The sequence below is a fragment of the Alligator sinensis genome, unplaced genomic scaffold (assembly GCF_000455745.1).
Source record: "Alligator sinensis unplaced genomic scaffold, ASM45574v1 scaffold48_1, whole genome shotgun sequence".
Taxonomy (NCBI): domain Eukaryota; kingdom Metazoa; phylum Chordata; order Crocodylia; family Alligatoridae; genus Alligator; species Alligator sinensis.
In genome coordinates this window covers 461,670-487,340 of record NW_005842541.1, presented here as the reverse complement: position 1 = coordinate 487,340, position 25,671 = coordinate 461,670, and the positions used below count along the sequence as shown (strand labels likewise).

Below are 25,671 nucleotides of genomic sequence, written 5' to 3'. Positions count from 1 at the left end.
CCCCCCACCACCACCCGTACTTTCTATTAAGGGAAGGGTGATGCATTTTCAACAAGTTGCTTAATAATGTACCTCCTTTCCCCAATTCAGCCTGTCCAAATGAGGGTACTTGCCATAAAGTTTCAGGTTACGCTAGATAGTATTTAAGAGTGATGGTGTTTTTCATTCATAAACCTAATGTGTGCCATGTACTCCTCACTGCTGCCATAATTGGAGATCAGTTGTCTGAATAGACGACTTGTCTGGAGGAAGGATGAGGAGTCATCTGAATGAAGCATATAAGCAAGTGGCAACACATTCTACTTCTAGCTGGAGCCTGTCCAGAGCTCTGCAGCTCAGAAGTTCAAATCATTGTGCTATCTGGGCCGGGATCATTACCTAGGGTTAAGCTGAAGACTCTAAACCCACCTTCTCATCTAGGGAATGATCATGCTTGAAGGGAAATTCGGGGTTTGTCATTGGGGCGTATAAGAAGGTTCTTAACATTTTTAAAGAAAAAAAGTAGATAAAAATAAAACCAGCATAGGGAGAGGAATTCAAAACAAACAGGATTCTAGGAAAGATCTTCATATTGGGTTTTTTCCCCAGTAGAAATTCTTAGTCATGGCATTTGCTGTTGAACTGCCTAGCAGTGGGGCTAGATTAGCCTTGACTGAATTTCCTTAGGCAGCTGGATACCAGGGTATTTGCCTCAGCATGTTGCCATCTGAGTGCTCCTATAGAGGGACCACATCAAGCAACGTTTAAGGAAATGTTTGTTGCTTCTGACTTATCACAAACTATTATGTAGCCAGGGAAGTTGTCAAAATTATCTATTGTTTGTAAGGCTTTTGGAACAGCATGATCTGGGTTTGTAAGAGGAGGTCATCTGCATATAAAATGATCCTTGTCTTCTGAGGCATTCTCGAAATCTTGCTGTTCCCATATCAACACTGCATGTGATTCTAATGCAAAATTGAACAGGGATGGGGAGATGGGACTTGCCTGTCTAGCTTCTGAAACAGGTCAAAACAGAACAGGAGGAATGGAGGGAGAAATGCCATTTGCTAGGGTATGGGAGTTGGGATTGCGATACAGCAACATCCTCCATGAAATAATGGGTTTCCCCAGCCCAGGTGGATGCAGAGTAAGAAATTGATATTGCCATTTCACTCTGTCAAATACTTTTTCTGCAGCAAGTGAAACAACAGAATTTGAATTCCCAGGATGCTGGTGAAATTCCATAATGTGAATCAGCTGATGCCTCTTGTCTGAACTGTGCCTTTTTTAATACTTTTGCCCTGAGATGAACAATATTGCTCATTAGCTCTTTGAACCCTTAGCTAATATTTTTCAAGTACTTTTATATCAGCATTGACTAAGCAGATAGTCTACAGCTGTTACATGTTTTGTTTCTTCCCCACTCTATCAGGTTTAAGTAACACAAAAATGAAAGCTTTCCATCTACCAGAAGGGAAACATCTCTGTGTGGGGCTTCTTTACATATGACACAGGGTGAAAGATCAGCATATCCTTGATGCTTGGTAGGATTTTAGTGTTAGGCCATCAGGGCTGGGGCCTTGCTTAAACTCATTCCCTCTGTGGCCTTGAACATTTCCTCTGATTACAAAAGAGAGTTCAGCCTGGCCTGTTGCTCTTCTGAGATTTTTAATAGTATTATTGACTCCTTGAGGTTAAATAGTACCGTATTTTCGCGCATATGCCCCACACACGGGTATAACCCGCACCCATGTATAACCCGTGGGAAATTGCGTTTTCGAAAAATAATCCATGCGTACCCTGCACCCATGTATTCTCCGCACCCCCTTATATTCCCTGCACCCCTGGGTGAGAATTCCAAGCCAAGCGGCGCCCCCCGCTGGGCCCTGGAGGTGCTGCTGGGTGTCCACTACATGCCCCAGCAGGCAGCAGCCGCGGCAGCGGCACCCCCAGGAGAGAAGGAGATGGAGGGCGAGGCCCCATATACACGGAGAGGCGGCGCAGCCCGGCCCCCGTGGCAGCGGCGGCAGTGGCAGCACAGCCCGGCCTGCCTGGGCCCAGTGGGGAGGTGGCACTGCCCATCCCAGGCCCCGTGGTGGCGGCGGCAACGTAGCCCAGCCTGCCTGGGCCCAGCGGGGAGGCAGCGAAGACGGCCAAGCCCCAGCCCCCGCGGGAAAAAAGTCTGTGGATAGCCTGCACCCCCATATAGCCCACACACATCCATTTTTTTTGTAAAATTGTGTATACCCTGTGGGATATATGCGTGAAAATACGGTAAATAGTTTGTAAAGGGCCTGATAGAATTTCAAAGAGTGATTGTTCATCTCTCATGGATTAGTAATAACCTACTTTTGTCCTATTTTAATACAGGGTGCATCTACATGAGATATTTTGTGTGAAGCTGCCTAATTAGCTCCATGACAAATGCCTTGGTGTCTACACGTGCAGCATTATTAGGCTGAAGTAAACAAACTCCGCAGCAGGGTAGCACTTGTAAATAGAAGTGCTACCCTGCTGCGGAGTTTTTAAGTGTGCAGCAGTGCATGTGTAGACACTGACCCAGCTGGCTGGGGTACAAGGGTACTTCAGTCTGGGGGCTGCCCCCTCCCCCCGGCTCCCTGCCAGCTGGGGCTGCTCCAGCCTGGCTTAACATGCTGCGGTTCCAGGCACACATTCAAGCAGCATGCCTGGGAGCAATAAACTCCTGTGCAATAGGCATCAGAGTTTATTGCTTTGCATTAATTGCACATGTAAGCACACACCCACTATGTACAACATTTGGCTTCTCACCTTTAATCTGTATGTGAGGGATTTTTGTGCTCTCTCCTGGCTCCAGTACACTTTTTTAAGTCTAAAAAAAGCAAAACCAGCTTGACTAGAGGCAAGCCTATTTACTTAAGATTAATTACATTTTTGTGGTTGTTTACAAATTCAAAATTCTTTGCTTTAAGCTCTTCAGTAAATTCCATGAGTGACATCTAACTAGCTTTCTTCTACCCTCTGAATAGGAAGTAATCCTGCTCTTATATAGGCTTTTAGTGTATAAGTTCCAAACCTGATGCTTAACATTGGTTTGCAGACTCTGACCTGATATAACATCCAAGGACCCAACTGCATGGTTCTCATCTGTGTTCTTTTAAATTAAGTTCCAGTCCACAAAATAGAATGGGGGCACAGCCATGATCTCTAATGTCTCCAGATCATGACAGTGCTACAATTTTCACTTTTTCATTCTTCTGCCCTCACACAGTAAACAGTTCTGTTGTGGTTTTTCAGTTTCCAAGTGCAGCAGCAGAATGTTAAAAGTCAAACAGACATTTTTTGGTGCATCTTTTGATATTTCTGAAGGCCATTTCCATTAAGTTGTACACAGCTTCTGACAGATGCTAACTATAGAGGCTAAAGAGTCTGACTGTTCCATGAAGTTTGTTTCCATAGGAGATATTTTCACGATCTACAGTACATCTCAGTGCATATAAAGTACCCTATGGGTGAAGTGTTCATAGAGCGTAGACAAGTTGTCCCAACATTTGCCAACCCATGGGCAACAATGTTGAGCAGCAACAGTGCACTGTGGGCAGCGTTTTACTTTGGGCTCCCTGTCAACCTGAATTTTAACTCTTTATTTCCTTGGAACCATGAACAACATGGTGGGGACAGGGGGAGGGGAGGGAGCACAGTCTTGTAGGCAGTGGGTTACCCATGGATTAGGAACCGCTAGTCTGACCTATTCCTGGAGCATACCAGATGGAACATGACAAGTACAGTAGGTAAGAAGCCTGAAGTCCTAGGCACAAATATTTACTATTCAGCCTGCTGCTTCTTCCTTAATGCTCAGAGGGAACCTCTTTTAGTCTGAAATGCAAAGCCTTGAACCCCACTTCAGTATGTATATCTAAGGATAGTATGTTCTAGCATACACCATTTTAGTATTTGGAAAGAATAGGGTTTCCTACGGCTTTAATGAAACTGATGAATCATTCCAGACCAAAGGGTAAAGAAGAGATATTTCAAGTATCATTTTTGCTATTTAAGATGAGTAAACAAATTTGAGGAAGGACTGTGGAATGAATATGCCTTTTTAGAGCTGGCTTTTCCCAAGGGAAAATTCACAAGAATATTAATCTTTGCACTCTGTTCATAACAGCCTCAGCCCACAGAGCAACGTGACCGAAGTGAAAAAGAATCAGCAGTGCCAGTTTGTTCTATAATCTGTTGTATGATGTTTGTCTAGCTTAAATTGCACTAACAGGCATCTCAATAAACAATTGTTTACAGGTCAGGGATGACACAGCAGGCTCGTGGCATTAAAATGCAGTAATTTTCCAAGGCAATCGGGTAGTATCAAGCTGGGAGAGACTTTAGAGTAAACATAAAGAAGGTCACTGCCAGCGTCAGGCATGTAGGCTGGTGCTTTGGACAGGGGCTACAATTAATCTGCCATTCCAGGAGAATCCATTGTGTTTGGGCTACAAGAAGAAAACATGTTGGATCTGGTGATGAAGGATGTGGTGATAGCTGTGCACAACTCATTCGGGCTGAAGACGCCTCTGTGCTGATAACTGGCTTTACAATGCTGTTGTGCTCTTTGGTCCAGGACAACCTGACAAGCCAAGTATGATAGTACAAACCCAGCCCAGCAGCACCCAGAGGGGGGCTGCTTGGAATAGTCCATCCTGTGAGGGAGCAATCAGTGGTATTGCAGAGCCTTTTCAGCATAGCCAAATCTATCATTACAAGAGGTGAAAGAAGGCTCTATGGTGCTTGAGGATGGATCTCCTCTCTGTGTAGCAGGGGATTGGGAGCTGGATTCCCTTCCCAAATCTTAGTTTGAATCAGTTCCTCAAAGGATGAGTTTCCACCTCTGTTAGCATGTTAGCTTTCAGTGCACAGCTAACCTGGACAGCTGGATTATAAACCATTCCACCTCAATGAGCACAGGGAGCAGCTTGGAAGCAAAAAATCTGTTTTCTGCCTGGCCCCAACTGGCTTGTGGTTTCTTGAATCCTCAGGCTGCTTTAACATGGGTCTGGGACAGAATGTCAAGGAGGTGGGATTGATTGGTGATTCTTAACTTCTCTCCTCTTTCACCCAGGGCAGCACTCTAGAGGGGAAAGTGTTGAGAAAGGGAGCCATCCTCTGCTCCAGTGATATGCTGCTGGCTGATACATGAGCAAGCAGTTGGGGAACCAGAGCTGTTCTCTTTGTGTCAGCATTGCAGCAAGCAGGCAAAGGGACAGCAGCTATCCAGAGTGTTCCTCTGTCTTACTGGGTCTTCTCCCAGTTTAGGAGCAGGTAGCAGGAGGGGAAGCAATGCTTCTCATTTCCTTCTCATAGCAGTTGGGCGGGGGGGGTATACAGAGTCAACACATGGTTCAGGGAACCTATTTTCTAATCAGGTACCAGAAATTCTACATATTGTAGATGCCATCATGGGCACAGGCTGGGCACCAGTGATTGAGCATGTGTAGCAGAGGATTGGGAACTGGATTCCCTTCCCAAATCTTAGTTTGAATAAATTCCTCAAAGGATGAGTTTCCACCTGTGTCTTGCAAGGGCACTGAGCCTCAATTCATTAGTATGTCATAGTGCTTTGACCTCTTTGGACAGAAGGTTAATAGATACCTGCAAGGTATTATATGAAGTTGGGTTTAAGGCCTAGTGCAAGGATGGGCTATGCTGGAGTGCCTTGGTTCCTTGCTCAAAACCAAGCCCAGTCTGTTAGTGCATAGCTCTTTCTCTGTAGTTCTCACCGTGCTTTCAGGGGCAGGTAAGTATCACTGTCCCCATTTTATAAAATGGCTTGATGGTAGAACTGAAGCAGGCAGTTAATTAAAGCAGAGGGGAAGAGTTACGTTTGGAAAAATGGAGATCCCCCTCTTGAGCAGAGATTCACAGTTACACACTGAAATAGTTTGCCCAAATTTGAGGACATGAGAAGGGGTGTCTGCTCAATTGACAGCAAGCTTGGAGATTGGAGTGACCCAGGCTTCCTGCGTGCGCTCACCTAGCCTGGGATGTTGTTTTATGATTCAGTCTCAACAGTTAGACTGATTTAAAGATCACACTTAGCATAAAAGGTGAGTGTCAAGATATTTTAATACTCTTGTGGTGGCAAAGTGTCTGGCTGCTTGTTCAGGAATAGACTTGTGGTCCACAAGGTTGGATCCCTGCAGGCATCCCTTCACTTCAGAATCTGCCATTGAGTGTCCAGGTACACCCCCTTAAAAGTATTTTGCTTGGACTCCACAGCACCTGAGGGCATGTGGTTCTGTGTGGCTGACTCAGCTGAGATTAAGCAAAGGGAGCTCAATGTTAGGTTTATTTCCAGTTTGAAGTAGTTGCCCTGGATGCTTTCTTCTCAGTAAACCTGACACATTGTCTGCCTTGCCTCTCCCAGCAATTTGCCTTTTTCATATTTAAATGGTGCTACAGATCAATTTTGTAGCCATCAGTAAACAATGTACACTAACTTTATTGGCCGCAATAGTAGTTACATAGTAATTCAGGTTTAGTTGATCTACAATGTAACTAACTTGTTTTATCTTTTCAGTACAGCCAGGAAAAGACTTTTGTTTTATCATTAAACTCACTGTTTCCAAAGCTAATAAAGAAGAGCTTGCATAAACCATTTCAGACTAATAGATTTCAGCTCTGGGGTGGAAGAGAAGTTATGGAGTCATGGAGAAGCTGTGCTGCAAGGGACCTCCAGAGGTTATCTAGTCCTTCCCCCTGCCTAAGGCAGGATCGTTCCTATCCTATTATTAGTTTGTCCATTATCTAATCCATTAGCAAAACTACACGGTTGACCCTGACAATCGCAAGACATAACGCCCTAGCCTGTCACAGGTAAAGCAGGGGGACAATGGTGGTCAACATTCTGCTGCTGCAAAGGCTGTTAAAATATATTTGAGAGATCCAAAGAAAAGAACTACACTCCCAGTACAAAGGAAGGCAACCCCCCCAGTCCAGACCAATCTGACCATGAGGTGAAGAAATATTGTGTGGTAAACACTGCATACATGTTTCGGTTTAGGGTTTGTTGGTTATGCAGCTGCTGTGAAGGTGTTTTTGTAATACTTATGTAGGCTGTTTCCCAATAAGCCACACTTTGCAAACTGTCCTTTCCTTACCTAATGTATGGAATACTAGGTTGAGACTCAAGGAGACCAGGGGTCTATTCTCAATGCTGCTTGTGGCTTGCAGAGTGACTTTGACAAGTCATTTTTTCTTCTCTGGGCTTCAGTTTCCCTATCAGTGACATAGTTACGGTGGCATTGACCCTCTTTGTAAAGTGCTCTAAGGTCAGTCACTGAGAAATGATGTGTGAAGGTAGGATTGTAATCATTGCTCGCAAAGGAATGTAGATGCATCATCACATGCCAGCTGCTAACTATTGGTATCCCTGGTAACTGATTTATTTGAAGTCTGACCTTGTTAATAAATTACACTTTTGGAAATAGTGAATCAACATACTCGTACAAAATAGGACTAAGAGTAAGAGCTAAGGCTGCCTTTTGAACACTGGCCTATAAATAGCTGTTTCCATTAGTGATGCATAGCTAGGTGGAAAACGAACGTAAGGTGAACCATGAGATTGTAAATTAGCAGACTTCTGCAGTGTGTTTTACATTAAGGTGACTTGGTAACGAGAGTATTTTGGAAGTTGTTAGCTATAGGGGTATAATTTATTGTAGGGATTAATCCTGTTGTGTGTATGGTGACTCCTACTGACACACAAATGGAGTGATGCATTTGGAGGACAAGGGCAAGAACTGGGGGACCCTAGAGACTCCTATCTCTTTAGTTCTTTGGTTAATAAAACCTTCATGGTATCATGTGCCATCTTGGCCTCAGGCATCAAAGTTTATGTGAGGTGCAGGATAGGACAGGAGAAATGAGAATAAACCAGGAGGGTAGCAGAAAAGCATTCTGAATCTCCAAAGGGTCATTATGAGCTCCTTGCACTTCAGGCCCCAAACAAGCAGAGAAAGGAGCAGCTCACTTAAGTGTGAGGCAGCTTACAATATCCTTAGTATCTGCAGCTCTCTTAGTGCATCTGACACTGGTTTCTAATCAGGAGGTTCACTCACCTCAATGCCATTTTCCATCTCTGTTCTATTTTAGATGGGGCATTCTCTTCTCCCATCCCCGGGACTTCACCCCAGTCTGTACAACGGAGCTTGGCCGGGCAGCAAAGTTGGCACCTGAGTTCAGCAAGCGCAATGTTAAAATGATAGCCCTCTCTATTGACAGCGTCCAGGACCACCTCGCCTGGTGTAAGGTACTCTGGCAGCAGTGAACTGGGTATCTTTGTGTACGCGTGACATGCACTCAGCTGCCTGAATCACAGGCATACAGAAGTGATTTTGCTTTATAATTGAAGCAGACTAATGGATTAAAGCCTTTGACTGACAAACATCTTCCTCTCTAGCCCCAATTCTTTATCTGAGAACCTGTGCTACTTGTGGTTTTTCTTATGACTCTCACTGCCACCTGATCAGTATACTCAGCATTTTATTGAGGGCAGGTACTTTCAGTTTTGTAAGGCAGATGCTTGACTTAGCTGAGTTGGCCCTGCCCTCCCCTTCACTGTCCTTCAGGTGGCTGATTTATCAGGCTTTGAAGCTGAGACTTTGCCTGCACCTAGTGGGAGTGAGTTTGAAATGTATTGGGCTAGGACTGTTCAGGTTATATTAGCCATCTCATCTATTTTGCCTTAAGCACTCAGTATGGGCACCCATATGTTAGTCCTTCCTATGGCAGAAAATTACTTCAAACTAGGAACTGGCCAGGAGGTATCTTCCTGATGCAAATGATTGGGATCCAAGTGATTTTGTCTGAGAATAGTCAGTAGCCTGAGATCTGGATGGGACCTTAAGATGATAGATATGGTGGATAAGCAATGAAACACAGGTTTCTGATGTAATGTTAGGACAAGAGGGCTAACAACCCCTGGACATATAAACTGAGGAATACTGAATGCAAGTTGGGAGGCAGCATTGCTTCTGCACAATATATTAGTAAGACCATTGCTGCAATACTGTGTCCTAAAGCAAACATCAAGATATTGGAGAAGTTTCAGAAAAGAGCTCTCAGGGTGATTCTAGCTCTAGAAAACCTTCCTTGAAGTAGAGACTTGAAAAGTTCAGTCTGTTTAGCTTAGAATAGAAGAAAATCTGATTTTGTACAGACCAGCTTATTCTGCTAGGTGTTAGGTCACTGGCATCAGTCTGGTTATAAATGACCCTTTCCCAAGCTGTAATGTTCTTTTAGGTAGTCAGTTCTTTGATCCTTTTACCTTGTCTGATCACTGATAGTGGAATGCTCCATTGATCTGTATAGTTTCAGACAGGTTCGGAGGTATGAAGTTGTCACATGCAGTGGGACCTTAAGATTTTATTCCTCAACCCAAACAGTCACTGCAGTAATTGCTAAAATCTGATGCTTGTCTCAACTAAGCAGGACTTAATCCTTCAGGTCTTTGTTGCCCAAAGCCACCCTATCATTAGAATCATCCAGAACTTAGGGAAAAGTCTGTCCATAGGGAAACTGAATGAGTTGCAGATGTTTGCTGTACTTGAAGGGTCTTTAGGAGGTTGGTGGCAATACAGGAAGGGAAGGCTGGCACAACTTGTAGTTGACTGGATTTAATTAAAACTTCTAGGACATTCCCTCCTTCCTTCAGGCATACCTTCCTCTGAACGATGATACTTACCTGGTCCAGAGTTAGGTATCAGCAAATGCAGTAAAAGCCTATCGAACCAGCAAGACAGGTTTAGAGAGGGATCTGTCTGGGAACTACCACTTCTATGTATTACTCTTTATGTAGTTGTATTTGTATGGAAACAAAACTGGCTCCCCAAACCAGAGCAGAGCTCTCCAAACCAAGTTCCAATCTGTGTGCTAACCAACCAGCTTTATTTCTCCTTTGTTTGCCTACTTTTATCTAGATGGTATAATATGATAGTGAGGTTTTATTTCTGGGAGTTGTCAGCAGCTGTAAACAGATTACAGGGTTGTTATGCTAACCCGTGATAGATACCATGATATATTCCTATATAAAAGAATTAGAGACATCTTATCATGGATTTCAGTTTTATTTTCCAGTTTTGATGGTGTGTTAGGTATTTGTGCTGTGAAGCTTCCTTTACTGAGAGCAGTAAAAATCCCCTCCTTTGACTCTGTAATCTGGCAGCTTCCTTATTGCTTTATCTTTGATGTGCTAATGAGCTTTTGATCCAGAAATGGGTAAGGCCCAGGCCCCAGGCAGGAAGTGCATTGAAGTCTTTCCCCAGTCTCCTTGGATTGCTAAATAACTGTGAGTATTATCATAGTGGGGGTGCGGGCTACCCCCATTGGCCTGAACTGAAGCCACTAAATGAAGTTCTTGTAGTGTCGACTGGACTTCTGCCAGATGCCACATAGGTTTAAACGAAAGTCCACAAAGCCATTTCTTTATCCGTTAAACCCTTCGCTCCTGCCAAGTACATGTGATACGTAGCAATGTTAGAAACGTAGGCCTCAAGACTGCTGCTAAAAATAAACAGGCAGAAATGGTCAGCAGTGCACTGTACTTTACACTGCAAACTTCCAGTAGAGCAGTATCGTTTGTCCTGCAAAACTTTATGAAGTGCCTGGAGGTTTATACACGGTTGAGAAGAAGAAAGGTAATTTCTGATCCAAACACTATTGATTTGACCACGTGGCGCTTTTAAAGCCCCAACATTTTTTTTTGCAGGAAGCATCTCCTTGATGACACACACAGCAAGGCATATAGATGACCAAGAGGAAACTTAGGAGTTGCGTTCAGGGATCTAGTGGTGTTTTAAGTCCAAAGACTCATAATTGACTCAGTGCACTTTCTAAATCCCTGGATGGAAAAGAACTTTGTTTATCAGTGCCAGTTCCTTCTAGCACTAGAGGTTCTTTATAGCATGCATGTTGTGTGTTCTTAGGCTCCCTGTGCCACTGGCTAAACAGACACTATAAGGAAGTCATTTGATCTTTTACCCCAAATACACCAACTGAAACACTGGGGGGAGAAGCAGGAACCTTGCTGAAATGTCAGGGTTATATTTATAAAGCTTGTTCATTAGAAGCATGACTTTTTGCCAGAGTTGGGAGACCTAGTGAAAGGCTGTGGGCTGTGGGACAATGGACACAGTATCAACCTCAAAAGCAGTTTACAGGCATTTTTCATCAGCTTAACTAGTAAGGTTTGGCTGAAAATGGGAAGGTGCATCAGTAGCTATTAAGCATGGGATTTAGAGATGCAGCCTCTGAATCAGAACTTTTTAGACCCTAAATTCTGGAGTCTGCAAGTAGGAAGGGAACAGTGGAAAAAACCCTGGTCAGACCCAGTTCACTCTCCCTTTTAGCATACACTGTCTGCCACTACAGAACACAGGATACTGGGCAAAATGGACCTGTAGTCTGACCCAGTAAATGACAGTTCTTATGTTCTCATCCCATACAGTTGATGGAAGGAGTAAGCTTCCTGCTTTATCCATCAGTCTCAAACTACACAGCTGGGTTACAAATCACCCACAGAGAAATTGCGTTGCTTGGTGGCTGACTGGTGAGTTGCATAGACAGTCAGTGACAGAACTGGGACAAGAACCCAAGTCTCTTGACTCTCAGTCTTTGCCCTTGCCCCACTGGGCTGCCTCCCAAAGCCTCTAGAAAGGAGGGTGGGTTGCTATATGCATACCCTCCTCCTGCCTCAGCAGAAAGAATCTTTTTCCTCACGCTCCAGGTGGTTTGACTGTTGGTGTATTAACCACTGACCATCTCAAGGCAAGGCTAAACTGAAGTTGAGTCTGCTGCCATTTTAGGAAAGGAGACTTGGGGCAAGGTCAAGAGACATTATCTCTGCCTTCAGGACTTCCAGCCTAGTTCTGTATAGGATGTGAGCAGCATCAGCAACCTGACTGAGAAGGGTAGGAAAAAGGATGAGGTTTTGTACAGTAAAATTATGCAGCATTCAGCTCAGAAACACAATTGTTCTGAAGCATTGTCTGCATAATATAAATGTTGACTGGATGAGGTGTTTGGAAGAAGCAAGTCTTGCAGAGTAGTGACTAAAGAAATCTTTCTGCCACACCCTCCCCCTACCCCTTGGCTTGCTTACAGACATGCTAGTGGTTTAACAGTACTCCACTTTTAATAATTTTGGAGTCATTGCTACTCGATGTTTGAATTTAGCTGGAAAGAGTCTGCTGTGACCTACCACCAGAGGACCAGTACAGTGGCCAATGAAAGAAACCCACTGATATCAGCTACCTTTGATTGCTTTGACCCACCAGCTGGTACTTTCAAATAATGTCATCTCTTCCCTCCTTGCTCTTTCCAACTAGGCTGCTCTCTGTCATCCAAGAGGGGATGGATGGGATAAAGAATGGAAACAGTCAACTTAGTCAAAGCCCTCTGTCTAAGTACATCATGAGACTTGTGTGCTGGAGAGAGAAACTGGGTCAGTGTCCTTGGCTAAGAAAGCCTATATTCTGGGAAAACAGTCAGCTTGCCTTAGACTTGTTTAAATGTTGCCAGTCACTCTGCTGATAGAGTTTTGAAATAGGAGTGCTGCCAAGCCATTGACTATCTTGTAGCAACATGAACTGCACCATTAAGGCAAGTTGCCAAAAACTTTACTCATACAGTTGAATGTAGCATTGGAGAGAGTTTGATAAATGGTTTGGCTAAATCCAAATCCCATCTTCAATGTCAGTTCCTGCTAAAAAAAAATTTAAAAAAATGATTCCATCTTAAATATGCCAGTATCATATTAGTTCATAAACCAGTTCATCCTGCATTGGTACTGAGCAGTAATAGTGCCATAGGCTTACGCATGATTATATTCCAAAAATCTAGTTTATGAAAACTGAAAATATGTCTTTCCTTGCCAAGTCTGGGTGCTGATATATTTTTCCATGTTTCTAAGATTGTCCTTTTGCATTTCGAAGCAACCTTGCTTTGTAGAACTAGCCTTGCTCGTTCTACTATCCCAAAGATCAAAAGATGTCTAGCGCTGGAGGTGGGTGTGGCTGATGGATAGGTGGAAAATGTAAACAGAACTTTGAAGGCCTGTTCCCAATGTTAGTGAAGCTGTATCACAAAAATGAGTTCCAAATCATCCGTTTTAATTTATTCAGAGTAATTTGTTCTTGGTCATCTTGCTGTATGCAAATTTGGTTAGGGAGCAGAGTTTCATTTACTAGAAGCTAGTCTTGAATCCTTTGATCAGCCAGGCCTAAATTTAGCCCTAGTTGGTAACTAGGCCTTGTAATGGCAAGAGCAATTCTCAGACTTGAAGTCCCAGGAATGAGGTGTTGAATGCTCAATATCTGATCCTAAATTTTCTTGTAGCTCCATATCTGTTTCATGCTTCACAAACCTTTACGCCAATGGTTCTGAACCCACGGGCTGCATATGGCTCAATCAACACATTGCTGTGCCCCATGTGACATCCCAGTAAATGGATACACAGGAAGTAAGTTGTGTAGGTGCAGCCTACATAACACATTGAGAGCTGCAAGTGTGGCCCATTGTGGCAAATAGGTTGCGAACCACTGCCTCTTGCCTTAGGGCTTATGCCAGTCGCTGACAATTAGGTCAGGATGAGACCTGGTGTGATGACCCAACTGGTAGGGGAGCTCCTGCATGGTACAGTGAGGGGAGGTGTATTCCAGGAGGCCCACAGCTTGTCCTGGTGCAGCGTTTGGCCCCTGTCCACTTACAAGTTAGAAGGAAGGATTCCCTCCTGCTGAGCAGCAATTCACTTCAGTCAGAGTAGAGGAGAAGCAGGTCTGGACTCACTAGCTATGCAGGCCTCCAGCACTGAGTATGACTGAGGGATAAATGGTGAGCTTGTGACCCTTACACAAGCCCCAGTGAATAATCCAGTCTCTGCTAAAGAGCAGAGGTTATCGTGGTAAACAGTCTCATTTATATAATCCTTGTCAGTGCTGGGGAAGGCGATGGCATCTCTTCTTGCATGTGCAATCTTACCTTGAGGCTCTCATGTCCAGCTGGCAAGTAGGCCCAGGCAGTGGCTAGTAGAAAAACAGGAGAGGTCATAGGGGCCTGGGGGCACCTGTGGTACCAGGGAGAGCAAACAAACAACTTCTGAGTGCTTCTCACCACTAATGCATCGTAACTGTGTTCCTGTATCCCTCTTCCATCACCTTCTTTCCAAAGCCACTCCTGATGATTTCCTTTGTTTCACAAGGAGTCCCAATAGCACTGGGATGTGACTTCAGGGTCCCCCACCACCCCCAACATGCACACAGACCTAGGGCAGAATCTGCATGTCCTCGCCTCTGCTACTCTCAGCCGAGCACATTCATGTGCACTTAAGCATTTTGTGGAACACGTTCCCCAATATTCTTCTTCAGAGTAATGAGCATCCATGTGGCTTCTCTCCCTTCCCTTCCTCCAGGATATCAATGCATACAATGGCAATGAGCCCACAGAGAAGCTGCCTTTTCCAATCATTGCTGATGCAAATCGGGAGCTCTCAGTCCAGCTGGGCATGCTGGACCCAGATGAGCGGGACAAGGATGGCCTGCCTCTGACAGCACGTGTTGTGAGTATCAACTGCATGCTTGGACCCATGCGCCAGCAGGCTACAGTCTTCTCTTAGCCCTTCTCCCAGCATAGGACACTGCAGCAGTGGAAGCCCTAGTGTAGACCAGGTGTGAATGCACTGCCACCTAGCTATGCTCTGAACAGAGATAGACAATCGGGACAATCTGTGCATTGCATCCGATAACTGAACATGAAATATAGACACAGTCCCTGGAGCAGGGATGGGAACCCAGGTCTTTCACCCTTCTAGGCAAGTGTCTTAACCATACTCAGGCTGGTGCTTGTGTAATTTTTCTCTGAAATAGAATTAAATTAATTCCAGAAAGATATGAGATGCTTTACAAATGTAAACTCTGACCTTTCTTTTGCATGTGGGTACCCATTTTTGTCCAAAATTGATGATCATGCCACTTATAATAAAAAATGGCACCATACCTGTAGATGGCACTTGCTGTCTGTACCCAAGCCTTCAGTCTAAAATGGATGAGGTGCAGGACAGCTTTCCTGGACAGGCAGAGCCATGGGGCCTATTAGTGGTAAGAACAGAGGAAGGCTTGCTTAGACAAAGGTACTGGGGTGCATGTAAATTCAGGTCAGCCCTTGAATTCACATTTCCTGAGCATCCTTCTTACATCTCTTTGCTGTACAGGTGTTTATTTTTGGCCCAGATAAGAAACTGAAGCTGTCCGTCCTCTACCCAGCAACCACTGGCAGGAACTTTGATGAGATCCTCCGAGTAGTGGATTCTCTACAGCTGACAGCGTACAAGAAGGTTGCTACCCCAGTGGACTGGAAGGTATGTGGCTGTATAGAAATCAGTGACCAAGTGAGGCTCAGTGCATAGTGAATAGACAGAGATATAGTTCTAAGAGGTCCTTTGCACCACAGGCAAACTGCAAGTGGAGGAGCTGAGAAGGGTGCTTATTAGGCCTGTGCAAAGCAGCTAGTATTCGCTTCGGATTCAGCCAATAGTGACTCAATTCAGTGATTTGAATCACTGTCCTGATTCGATTCGGCCGAATCTGATTTAGAGATTTGGCAGCCAGGCCAGGTTCATCCCCCACCCCTCTCTCAGCCCGACAATGGCTCCCCCACCTGCCTCAGCTCCCAACACTTGGGGGGAAATAAAAGCCCCGGCTCAGCAGGAGCTTCTGAGCAGAAGGGGCAATCCCCACACTGCGACATTTCCCCCCCCCCACCCCCCCCACTTCCCAAACTCCCCTCTGTGGGTGCCCCTCACAGGACACCTCCGGCCCTTTAAGAAAAAAAAACCCTGAAGAAACTCCAGGACTCACGGCTCCTGGGGGTAATCCCTGCACCACATGGGGGATTCTGCACGAGCCCCCGAAGCCTCAAGGCTGCACCAGGAGCGGAGAGTCCCGGGGCTTTTCTTGGCTTTTTTTTTTTTCTTAAAGGGCCAGAGCCCCGGCAGGCAGGGCAGCTGTAGGGGGGCTCATGCCGAGCTCCTCATGCAGTGGGGGCAGTGGGGATCACCCCTCTGCCTGGCAGAACCTGGTGATCACCGGAGCTTTTTTTTAAAGTACTGGGAGCTGGGGCAGTTGTGAGTCGGGGGTTGTGGGGGCTGGCAGGGGTCCCCCCCCCCCATGGCCCCCTCCCCCTAATCCTTACCAGCTCAGAGTGGCTGCAGCTGCCTGCTGCAGCCACCAGGGACTGTCTGAATCATCAAAACTCTCCGAATCTTTGCCAAAGATTCAGAGAGCTTTGAACCGATTTGGACTTTTAAATTGGTCCCCTGATTCGATTCGGAGATTTGGCCACCGAATCGGGCCAAATCTCCTCCGAATCAAATCACCACCCAAAGCTTTGCACAGGCCTAGTTATGGTTAGAAAGGGACCCTTGAAAAGGTATTACTCCCCATGTTTGTCTATGAAGAGTCTGGTTACTAAGTTACTATTCCTCTTCCTCATCAGTAGGTGAGTTCTGTGGAATGTAAGCCAAATGAGTCTCATTTTACTCATCCATAATAAATAGGATTGCTAACAAGTGCCAGTTTCCTGGATAAAACTCTGCCTTCAGTTTCACTGGGTTAAAAACCAGCCTCACTCGTAAATGACAAACTGAATCTGGAGCCATGAAGTGCTGATAAACGTGAAATCTTGCAAGAGGCATTTTTGCCTGTTTTTTCACTTCACCTTTCTCTAAGGGAACACTGGTGCATGTGTTGCTGTTACTCTTTAAGAGAGCAGTCACCCTTTTTTCCAAGGTGTTTACACCTCTGATCACTTTTCCTAATGAAAAAACATCCTCATTGCAAAAGGTAGCTGTGTTCAGTTTTTATTAACTAAAGTGCACTCTCCTGATTTACATAATGCCTGGAGGACTGTCTGCCTGTCTTAGTTAAGAAGTAATTTATTTACAATTCCATTGAATACTGTTGTGGATCATCAATGTTTTGCAGTGACATCTTCTGGTACAGGTAACAAATCACTGTCTGCCTGTGGGCAGCCTTCTTGCTTTTTGCTTCTAATGAACGGGTTGGAGTTTTATTGTCCTCAGAATCCAGAGTGCAAACTGATAATCTGGACAGACTTAATGTTTAAAGTTTTATAAAGCATTTTAAAAATTGAGCTGATAGATGATACACAGTGTTATAGTACTACAGATCAGCTCAAATCATATCAAGAATGGCCCTAGATGAAACAATATAACCCTGAAGTGTTCTTCACAGTAATACTTTAGCTGACAAGCAGCTGTATGTCTGTATACTACTGAAACAAAGCAAATTAAAAGCTCTTAAAAAGGGGAGGGGAAGGGTAGAATTCAAAGCACTTTGTATGCATGTCTGCCCATACTGCTAAATTTCTGACACCCGTGGAATGTTGATTTAGTTTAAACACTTCAGGCCAATGTCTCTGGGGTGGGAAGGAATAGCCACAAAAAAGATGGATGACTATCCCATGTAGCTGTGACTTGCAGGAAAAATATCAGGTGAAGTTCTAAAGGCCCCCTCTACATGTTATAGGTATTGTGCAATTAACAGGTTAATTGCTCAATTACCTTGAAACCAGCTACACATGCAAAGTGCCTATAATGCCATAAATAGCTCCAACCAGTTATAAAGTTAGACCCCAAAAATGTGTACTAATTAGGAGTGCACTGATAGAGACTTTTTGGGCCGATACTGATAGCCAATTTTTAAGGAGCCATATCGCCCGATACTGATTTGATTCCAATATGCAGCCCCACAGCCTGGAGAGTGGTGTCAGGCTGATAAGTCTGGTGTGGGGGAAGGAGTGGTGGGAGGGAAAGATGAGGATGGGGGGCAGATCAAGGCCCCCACAGCCAGGGAGGGAGTGGGGCAGGGGCAGATGCTGCCCAGCTGGGGCGCAGCAGGACGCAAGATGGAGCTGCGGCTCATCTGGGGGGGTGGCATGGCTCCTACTGCTATGCGCACCCTGGGAGAGCATGGGGGCGTGTGCCCCTGGATTTGGGGCTGGGGCTGCACCAGGCTCTTCCTGGTGTGGGGCTGGGCCAGGCTGCGCTTGGGTAGGGCAGCAGCAGCAGTGGGTAGGGGTTATGGGTCGGGCCGCAGCCCCCAAATTTGCCATAGCTCCCCTCCCACTGCCACCCAGTCCCAAATGCAGTGCAGCCCCTCACTGGGAAGAGCCTGGAGCAGCTCATGGTCCTCACCCCACACACAGATCCAGGAGCACATGCCCCCCCATGCTCTCCCAGGATGTGCGCAGCAGTGGAAGCCGCCTGCATCCCCTGGATGATCTGGGGCTTCACTGTGCCCTCCCCCAACACCCCTTCCCCTATAACAGACTTACCAGCCAGATGCTGTTCTCCACACTGCAGGCCGTGCTCATGGCCACGTACATGCTGCAGCTGTGCGCATATGCATAGGGCATTTATTGGCCACATGAGGCAAAAAAAGCCGATTTCTGATACTGTCAATTTTCCCTATATCAGTGCTGATCTGATATGGGGCCAACGTATTGGTGCACTTTTAGTACTAACTTTATAGCCGGTTGCTATTGTTATTGAGCTTTAATTTGCAAGTGTATCAGGGTCTCCCCTGTGGCTGGAAGTCCTGCAGTGATGCAGCTGGGAGCTGCATCATTGTATTGACTCCCAGGCGCAGGGGTGCACTATACCCAGCCAGGGTTGGAAATCCTGCAACTGAGGGAACTCTCAGCCCTGGCAGCTGTGGACACTGGGTCCCAGCAGCTGCAGGGTGCAGCTGTGATCTCCCAGCCTTGGAAATTTCATACACCCTCAAGACTGGAAGAACTTGGCAGCTGCTTCATACACTCCTGCAGCTGGGAGATCACAGCAGCCTGAAACTCCCGACCCCAGGGGCTTCATGCACCCACAGGGCTGGGAGGTCACAACAGATGCTGAGGGGGCTCCCAGTCACAGGAGATTGCTTTCTGCCAGAGCCTGGGATCATGTGGCATGGCAGGAGGTGCAGTTGTGTGGATTGTACATTAGATACCATGCACCTTTACCTGCACATGCATTTGTTTGGGCTCCTCTACAAGTTATGTTATGCGGCATTTATATATGGTAGGATCCAGGTATAAGCATGCCTTAGGAAAGCCCAGGCCAGCAATAGTGTGTGTGCATCTTGTTTAGTTATAAGCACATTTCTACCTTTGTGACAATGTGTTATCCAAAGACAGTCAGCATTGTGTACTAGCAGTAATAAAGCAGTAAACTGCTATAGTATTTTTCTTGTAAGTTGGCTGGGAGTTTTGCAGATTGTTTCCAGGACTCTTAACATCTTGGGATTCATGGTAGGCCACCAGCTCTTATTAGAATCACTGGTTATTAACAAAGTGCTCTGCCCAGTGCAATTCTAATAAAAGGCAGACGCGGTCCATACAAGTTGTGTGTGTGCATCTGATAGCAAAAAATGAGCAACAGTTCATTGAAATTGCATTGCAGGTAACTTGTGCACCCTTCCAGCCCCTTACAATCTATGAATCATGTGTCACTGTTACAGCACTGGTGAAGGGAAGGCAAAGTTATATACATATGAGGTGCTTCTGATATAAGCACACCAACCTTCCTCCCCAAGGGCTGTGCTTATTACCCAATTTCTGCTGTATCAGAACTCAGCTTCCTAAAAGGATTGAGTTTGGCCCTCTAAACTCAGGGGGATAGACCCAGTATCACCAGACACTTCTGAAAGTGTAGAGTATGGTGCTCAGCATATTCTTGTGACATCCGATGCGGTGTACCTCTGTGCAAAACTCGACTGTTTCTGTACCATTTTTATTGCTGGTGCATTCCAGAAACGCTCAGAAAACCAGAACAAAACAGTTTGCTTTATTTCCCTGGGGCACAAGCCTTGGTAGGAGACTCATTATGAGGTGGGGGAGAAGGCTGCTTTTGAGATTATGCCAGTTCATGGGGTGTCCAGCCTCCTGCAGCACTGTTCTCTTCCAGACCTTAGTGACGATTGACTTCCCCCATTTGAGCACTGCACAGATTGCATTGGGTGGGAAATAAAATCAGCTCACAGAAAGCATAAAGGTAGGGCTGGGAGGAACCTTTATCTCACCACCTGCCTGCCAGTTGCTTATCAGGCTGCACCCTCCTCCCTCTTGTTTTTGGTGTTATTAGTTTGCACAGTGGGCTTGCCAAATTTGCATGTTAATGATTGGCACCTGTTTCAGCTCACAGGTCTGGTCAGTACCCCATGCTGGGCACTTACAGGATTGCAGCTACTACATTCCTTCATGCACTTCAAACCTGAACAGGGTCTGGCTTGTGGCCTTATTCTCACTCTCAGGATACAAACTGTGCAGCACTCTCCACTGAGAGCAGAGAGCCCACAGTCCAATTGACTGTGCCCCTGGAGACAGATTGCTCAGACTCCCTCACCTCCACATAACTTAAGCCCATCCTTTCCCAGGGATCACTGCTACCTGGTTCCCGGGTTTATTCTTCAGGAGTTTGCAATAGGTATAAGCCGGCTTCTATGGGCCTTGCTCAGGAACTCCACGTTTGCTGAGTGACATGAGAATAACAAAAATCTAGACAGGTATCGTGCTCTGCATCCTTCGCATCCCTTCTGTTCACTCACCCTTCTCATGAGAATCCAAAGGCCCTGCCTGTATTCAGGACAGCAGGGTCCCCTCCTTCCACTATGAAGCTCCAGCAGAAACTTGCATTACATTAAGATAGCAAAATACTCTTCAGAGTTAGAGCATCCCCACTCCACCCTGTCTGTAGACCTCTTGATCTGAACCAACCCTGCAGCCCTCCAGCAGGTGTTACTAGTGACCTCTCACCTAGGAGGACTAGCTCCATAAGGAAGGAGAGAGCCTACTGTTAGAGCAATTGCATGAGATTGGGAGCATTCCTAAGTTAATAAACCTCCCTTGTTAGCCCTGTGCCTCCACTCCTTAGTATTTTAGCCCCAAATGGAGGTAAAAGAACAAGAGAGGAGCAGCTTGTACAGAGTTGTACATTCAAATGGCATTTGCAGCATGGTGAAGACATAGTTCACCCACCACCATTCAGAAGCTGGATGGGCAGAGTCCCCACGTTATCACATAGGTCTGACGCATTTGAATCACTGCCAAGGTCACCCCAAGGGTTGTCACAGCAGGGCACATAGTTTCTTCTTTCTGGCAGCAGCACTTATGTGCCAGCTCCGTCTTTTCATACTTCTGCCTCAGAGTGGGGCTATACTTTCTTGTGGCAGGGGAAGCTTAACCTTTCACTGTTTCTCATAGGAGAGTCACTTTACTTAGTGATTGAGGTTTAAATCTTGTTTAAAAATTAATAGAGCATTGGTGGGAGGGCTGATGCTTTGCTGTGTACAGCTGATGTTCTGCAAGGCCAGCAGCCTGCTTTGCTTCACTAAAGCATCTCCTATCTGTTTCCTGCCAGCCTGACACCAGCGTCATGGTTATTCCCAGCTTACCTGATGATGAGGCCAAAAAACTCTTCCCTGCAGGCATCTTCACCAAGGAACTCCCATCGGGCAAGAAGTACCTCCGTTATACCCCCCACCCCAAGTGATGGAATCTGCTTGCTGGACTGCTGATCATGTGGCTTCATTAGATTGGTTCTTTTGGCATGCCCAAAGCATATTGGAGGGCATGAGGGGGCTCTGGGGAGTAGATATCCTACTAGGTAAACCCAATACCTCCTGTCCTCGCCTTCCTTTCTGAACACGGGTGTTAGTTGTCTCACTGCACTCCCTTGCAGCTGGCTCCAAGTTGCGACTCAAGTCACAACAGATGCTTGGTTCTCTTAAGCCATGTGATCAGCAGTCTCATATTGTCTGTGCTTGAGACGAGCTGGCTGGTGGCATTACATTCATGCGAAGTCTTGATTTTTATATTAAACCAGTCACCCACTTTTTTTTTTGCCCCACATGTCCCTTTTATAAGGCAGAAATGTATAAGAATTGGTAACTGAGGAGGAGGGTGAGAGTTACCCAAGTGCTAAATTTTCAGGTGGTTGGGTGTGTCCCAATAAAATCCCAGTTCTAGGGCAGAGGTGAAGTTATTCAGGCTGCAAAGGTAGATTCCGTTACACAGCAATCAGCAGATAAGGGACCCCTGGGTGATATGGACCACGTGGGTATCTATAGCTGAGCTGTAGACACTGCTCTCTTGCAACAGTCAAATGCTGGATAAGGCAGGATCCCACCTGCTATGTGCCTTTTGAACAAAAGTTTGTTAATCAGAAATTTCCCTTTTGAGAATTCCACTGCTGAAGCCTATGCTGAAGATGAGCTACAGAGCCAAGGCTTTATTACAGAGCTGTTTCTCTTGGGTTGGACTGGGTTGGGGTTTTTTTTGTTTGCTTGCAATTGCTTGATTTCGCTTTTTTTTCAGTCCAGCAAATAAACCATCCTTTCCTGGTAACATGCAGTTTGTCTCTTCTGTTCCTTCCCTTAGCAGTCAGACATATACTGTATTAGTGCTACAACATACCAAGGGCCCTTTTTACATTTGGCCTGATCTGCTGTAGCAGTGCAAGATCTGAGTACATCTCTGGGTGCCAGCCCATTGTCAATTGCCCTTGTAACCACTGTCAATAAAGTGTTATCTTGGCAAATGAAAGCCACAGAGCTATGTTACCATAAGTAAACTTCAGTCTGCCCCCTGAGCTACTGGGCTACGTGCGTTTCTACAGCTGTTTTGTAACTGAATCCATGACAGAAAATGCAGGGTCATCACAAACTAAAAGGGGCCTCCTGGACAAGAGCCCAGTCTCCTGTGTTCTCAGACTATCCATTGTCCAGTAGGCTCACAAGATCATCCACTTGGACCCCTCTCAGTCACCACAGTCACAAAAGACCCCTATGTAATGCCACTGGTGGAAAGCAAGGTAAATAAGGACACTGCCAATACCTTGCTGCAAATTAAGCAAATAGGTGTTTGACAATTTTCCAAGTCCAAGAACTGGTGCACTACACAAACTCTGCTGTTAAATGTCCACTGCTTCAAAGGAAGGAGGGTGTGTGCGTGTGCACATACGTGCACATAAATGCTCACACACGCACTCCCCCACTCGCACCCAGCCCAGAAGCCAGAAAGTATTCCTGGAGGAAAAAGAAAGTGTTGTCCCCTCAAGGCAATCAGCAGAAGCCCTGAAGCAGGGATTTAACAGACACCTTCTGCAGGGAGAGAGTTTCTTTTCAAGCCTATCGGGGGATCCCAAATATTTGAATCTATATATCGCCCATGCTGACTATTGTGGGTCTACCGAATTCACAATTTTGCAGAAACTCAGGAATCCAGGATTGTCTGCCAAAGCAACTTAAAAAATAACATAAAAATAAAATGCTGGCTTCTGCAGTCCTTGCTTCCACAGCCTGGCCTCACAGCCTGTCCATCCACCCAAGGGTAGAAGGTGCTGGCTGATGGGGCAGCACAAAGGGCAGCAGACAAGATGGTAGCTGCCCCCTTGTACCTCATCCCCTGCCAGGGCCTCTCCACCAACCAGCACCAAGGAGCAGGGCTGGTGGAGCACATCTGGGAAACATCTGTGAAATTTGCTTTTTTTTTAATGCTGTGACCAGACAGCCTGCCTGAGGGCATTCTCTTCCATGTAGGAAAATATCTGCAAATTCTCTCAATTAAAGAATCATGACCTCTGGAAGTCATCTCAAAGCAGGACCATCTCCAACTAGATCATTTCAGCCAAGGCTTTGTCTACCACATTCCCGCATGTGTGGATGTGCCCTTTGAGTCCACATTGCAGGAGAGCCCACTGTAATACACATGTTCCATATAACTCAAGCCCTAGTCAGAAGCAGCATGCAAGACCTGATCAGACCATGGGGGCACTTGGCTCTATTTGCCAGTATGTGTATTGCTGCGGGACTTCTAGAAATCTCAGCTGAGGAATTATTTCACAATGAGGGTGTGTTTCACAATGATTGCATACGTTTGTTGGCAAAGGGAGGGCACAGTCCCACACACGCCAGGTCATAGTCCATGGATGCATTTCCATTGCCTGTACTAAATCCTGAAGGTGAGAAATTTCCATTTGGAACAAAGTCAGCCTTGCCCAGCTTAGGGATGCAATGTCAGCCATGTGTAGTACTTGTGTAGCCTCTGGAAGAGCGCAAAGTGTAAGCCCTGGCCATCTCTGAACTATAAGCCCTGGTCAAAGGCACGTATCAGGACATCTTAAGTCTGTGACTGAGCAGACACAAAAGACAGGAACAGTCGTGGTTCTATGAGTAACCAGCCTCACTGCACAATGCTGGATGCAACCCATATATGGAGTAGTGGTTCAATTGCTGCAGGAAGGTAACCCTTTGCTTTGGGCTGAGAACATATGGGCAGTGAGAAGTTTATTGTGAGCCAAGTAACTAACACAACACACTTTTCTAATACTGGCCTGTAATTCAAAGATGTATTTTGATTCTCCAGAAAGTTAGGCACTCCTGTATTGATCTTCATCTCTAGAAGAGGGTGGTTGTGAAAACCCCAGCCTACTCTCAGACAGCCACGCAGAATCAGATAGTGCTGGGTCATAGCCTGGCTAAACTCAAAGCAATTTGAAGCCAAGTGTCTTCAAAGGGGCCTTCCCTCAGCATTACAGCAGAGATATTCAAGGAAACTGGATCATATCTCCACTGATGGTTACACTGCTAGTCAGCAACTCCCCCTCCTTTTTCAAGCTGGCAAAACATTGTCTGTTGTCCGTAGCTTGGGCTATCAGCACCTATTCAAAGTACCAAACCATGTTCCCTACAGCGTGCAGTAGATGGAGCCAGTGGATCAGGGTTTAGTCCAGCTTGAAGAGCAATTCTATTGCTTTTACTCAGCTCCAATACCTAGCTTCAGAATACTTCCTTTACCTCTTGGGTATATCTAACCCAGTGGTTCTCAATTTTTTAGACTCCAGGCACCCCTTGGAAAACCATAGAATCATAGAAAGTGGGGGTTGGAAGGGACCTCTGGAAATCATCTAATCCAAACCCCTGCTCAAAGCAAGACCATCCCCAACTAAATCATCCCAGCCAAGGCTTTGTATAGCTGAACCTTAAAAAACTGGAAGGATGGAGTTTCCACCACCTCTCTGGGTTTTACTACCCTCCTAGTGAGAAAAAATTTCCCAATATCTAACCAAAACTTCCCTTGCTGCAACTCAAGACCATTGCTCCTTGTTCTGTCATCTGCCACCACTGAGAACAGTCCTGCTCCATCCTCTTTGAAACCCCCCTTCAGGTAGTTGAAGGCTGCTATTAAATTCTCCCTCAGCCTTCTCTTCTCTAGAACAAATAACCCCAGTTCTCTCATGCTTTCCTCACAAGTCGTATCCCCCAGCCTCCTAATCATTTTCATCACCCTCCGCTGGACTCTCTTCAATTTGTCCACATCCTTTCTGTAGTGAGGGGGGGGAGGGGGGGGCGCAAAAACTGAACACAGTACTCCAGATGTGGCCTCACCAGTCCTGAATAGAGGGGAATAATCACATCCCTTGCCCTGCTGGCAACATACCTACCAATGCAGCCCAGTATGCCGTTAGCCTTCTTGGCAACAAGGGCATACTGTTGGCTTATATTCAGTTTTTTGTCCATTGTAATCCACAGGATCTTTTCTGCAGAGCTGCTACTTAGCCAGCCAGTCCGGGATGCCCCTGCCCACTGTGGGTCA

At 45.8% G+C, this 25,671-nt stretch overlaps 1 protein-coding gene across 2 annotated transcripts in view; it reads left to right on the top strand.

Annotated features, from left to right (window-relative positions):
• Window positions 1-25,671, top strand: part of PRDX6 (peroxiredoxin 6) — a 47,475-nt gene that overhangs the window by 6,049 nt on the left and 15,755 nt on the right. Inside the window, exons 2-5 of one of the 2 annotated variants that reach the window (XM_006031948.3) lie at window positions 8,107-8,263; window positions 14,420-14,566; window positions 15,218-15,364; window positions 21,437-22,422. In XM_006031948.3, the coding sequence (XP_006032010.1) occupies window positions 8,107-8,263; window positions 14,420-14,566; window positions 15,218-15,364; window positions 21,437-21,568 (583 nt within the window). In that variant the 3' untranslated portion in view covers window positions 21,569-22,422. Of the gene's footprint in view, window positions 1-8,106; window positions 8,264-14,419; window positions 14,567-15,217; window positions 15,365-21,436; window positions 22,423-25,671 lie in introns of those variants that run through there. The other variant, XM_025213605.1, reaches the window with a different exon arrangement.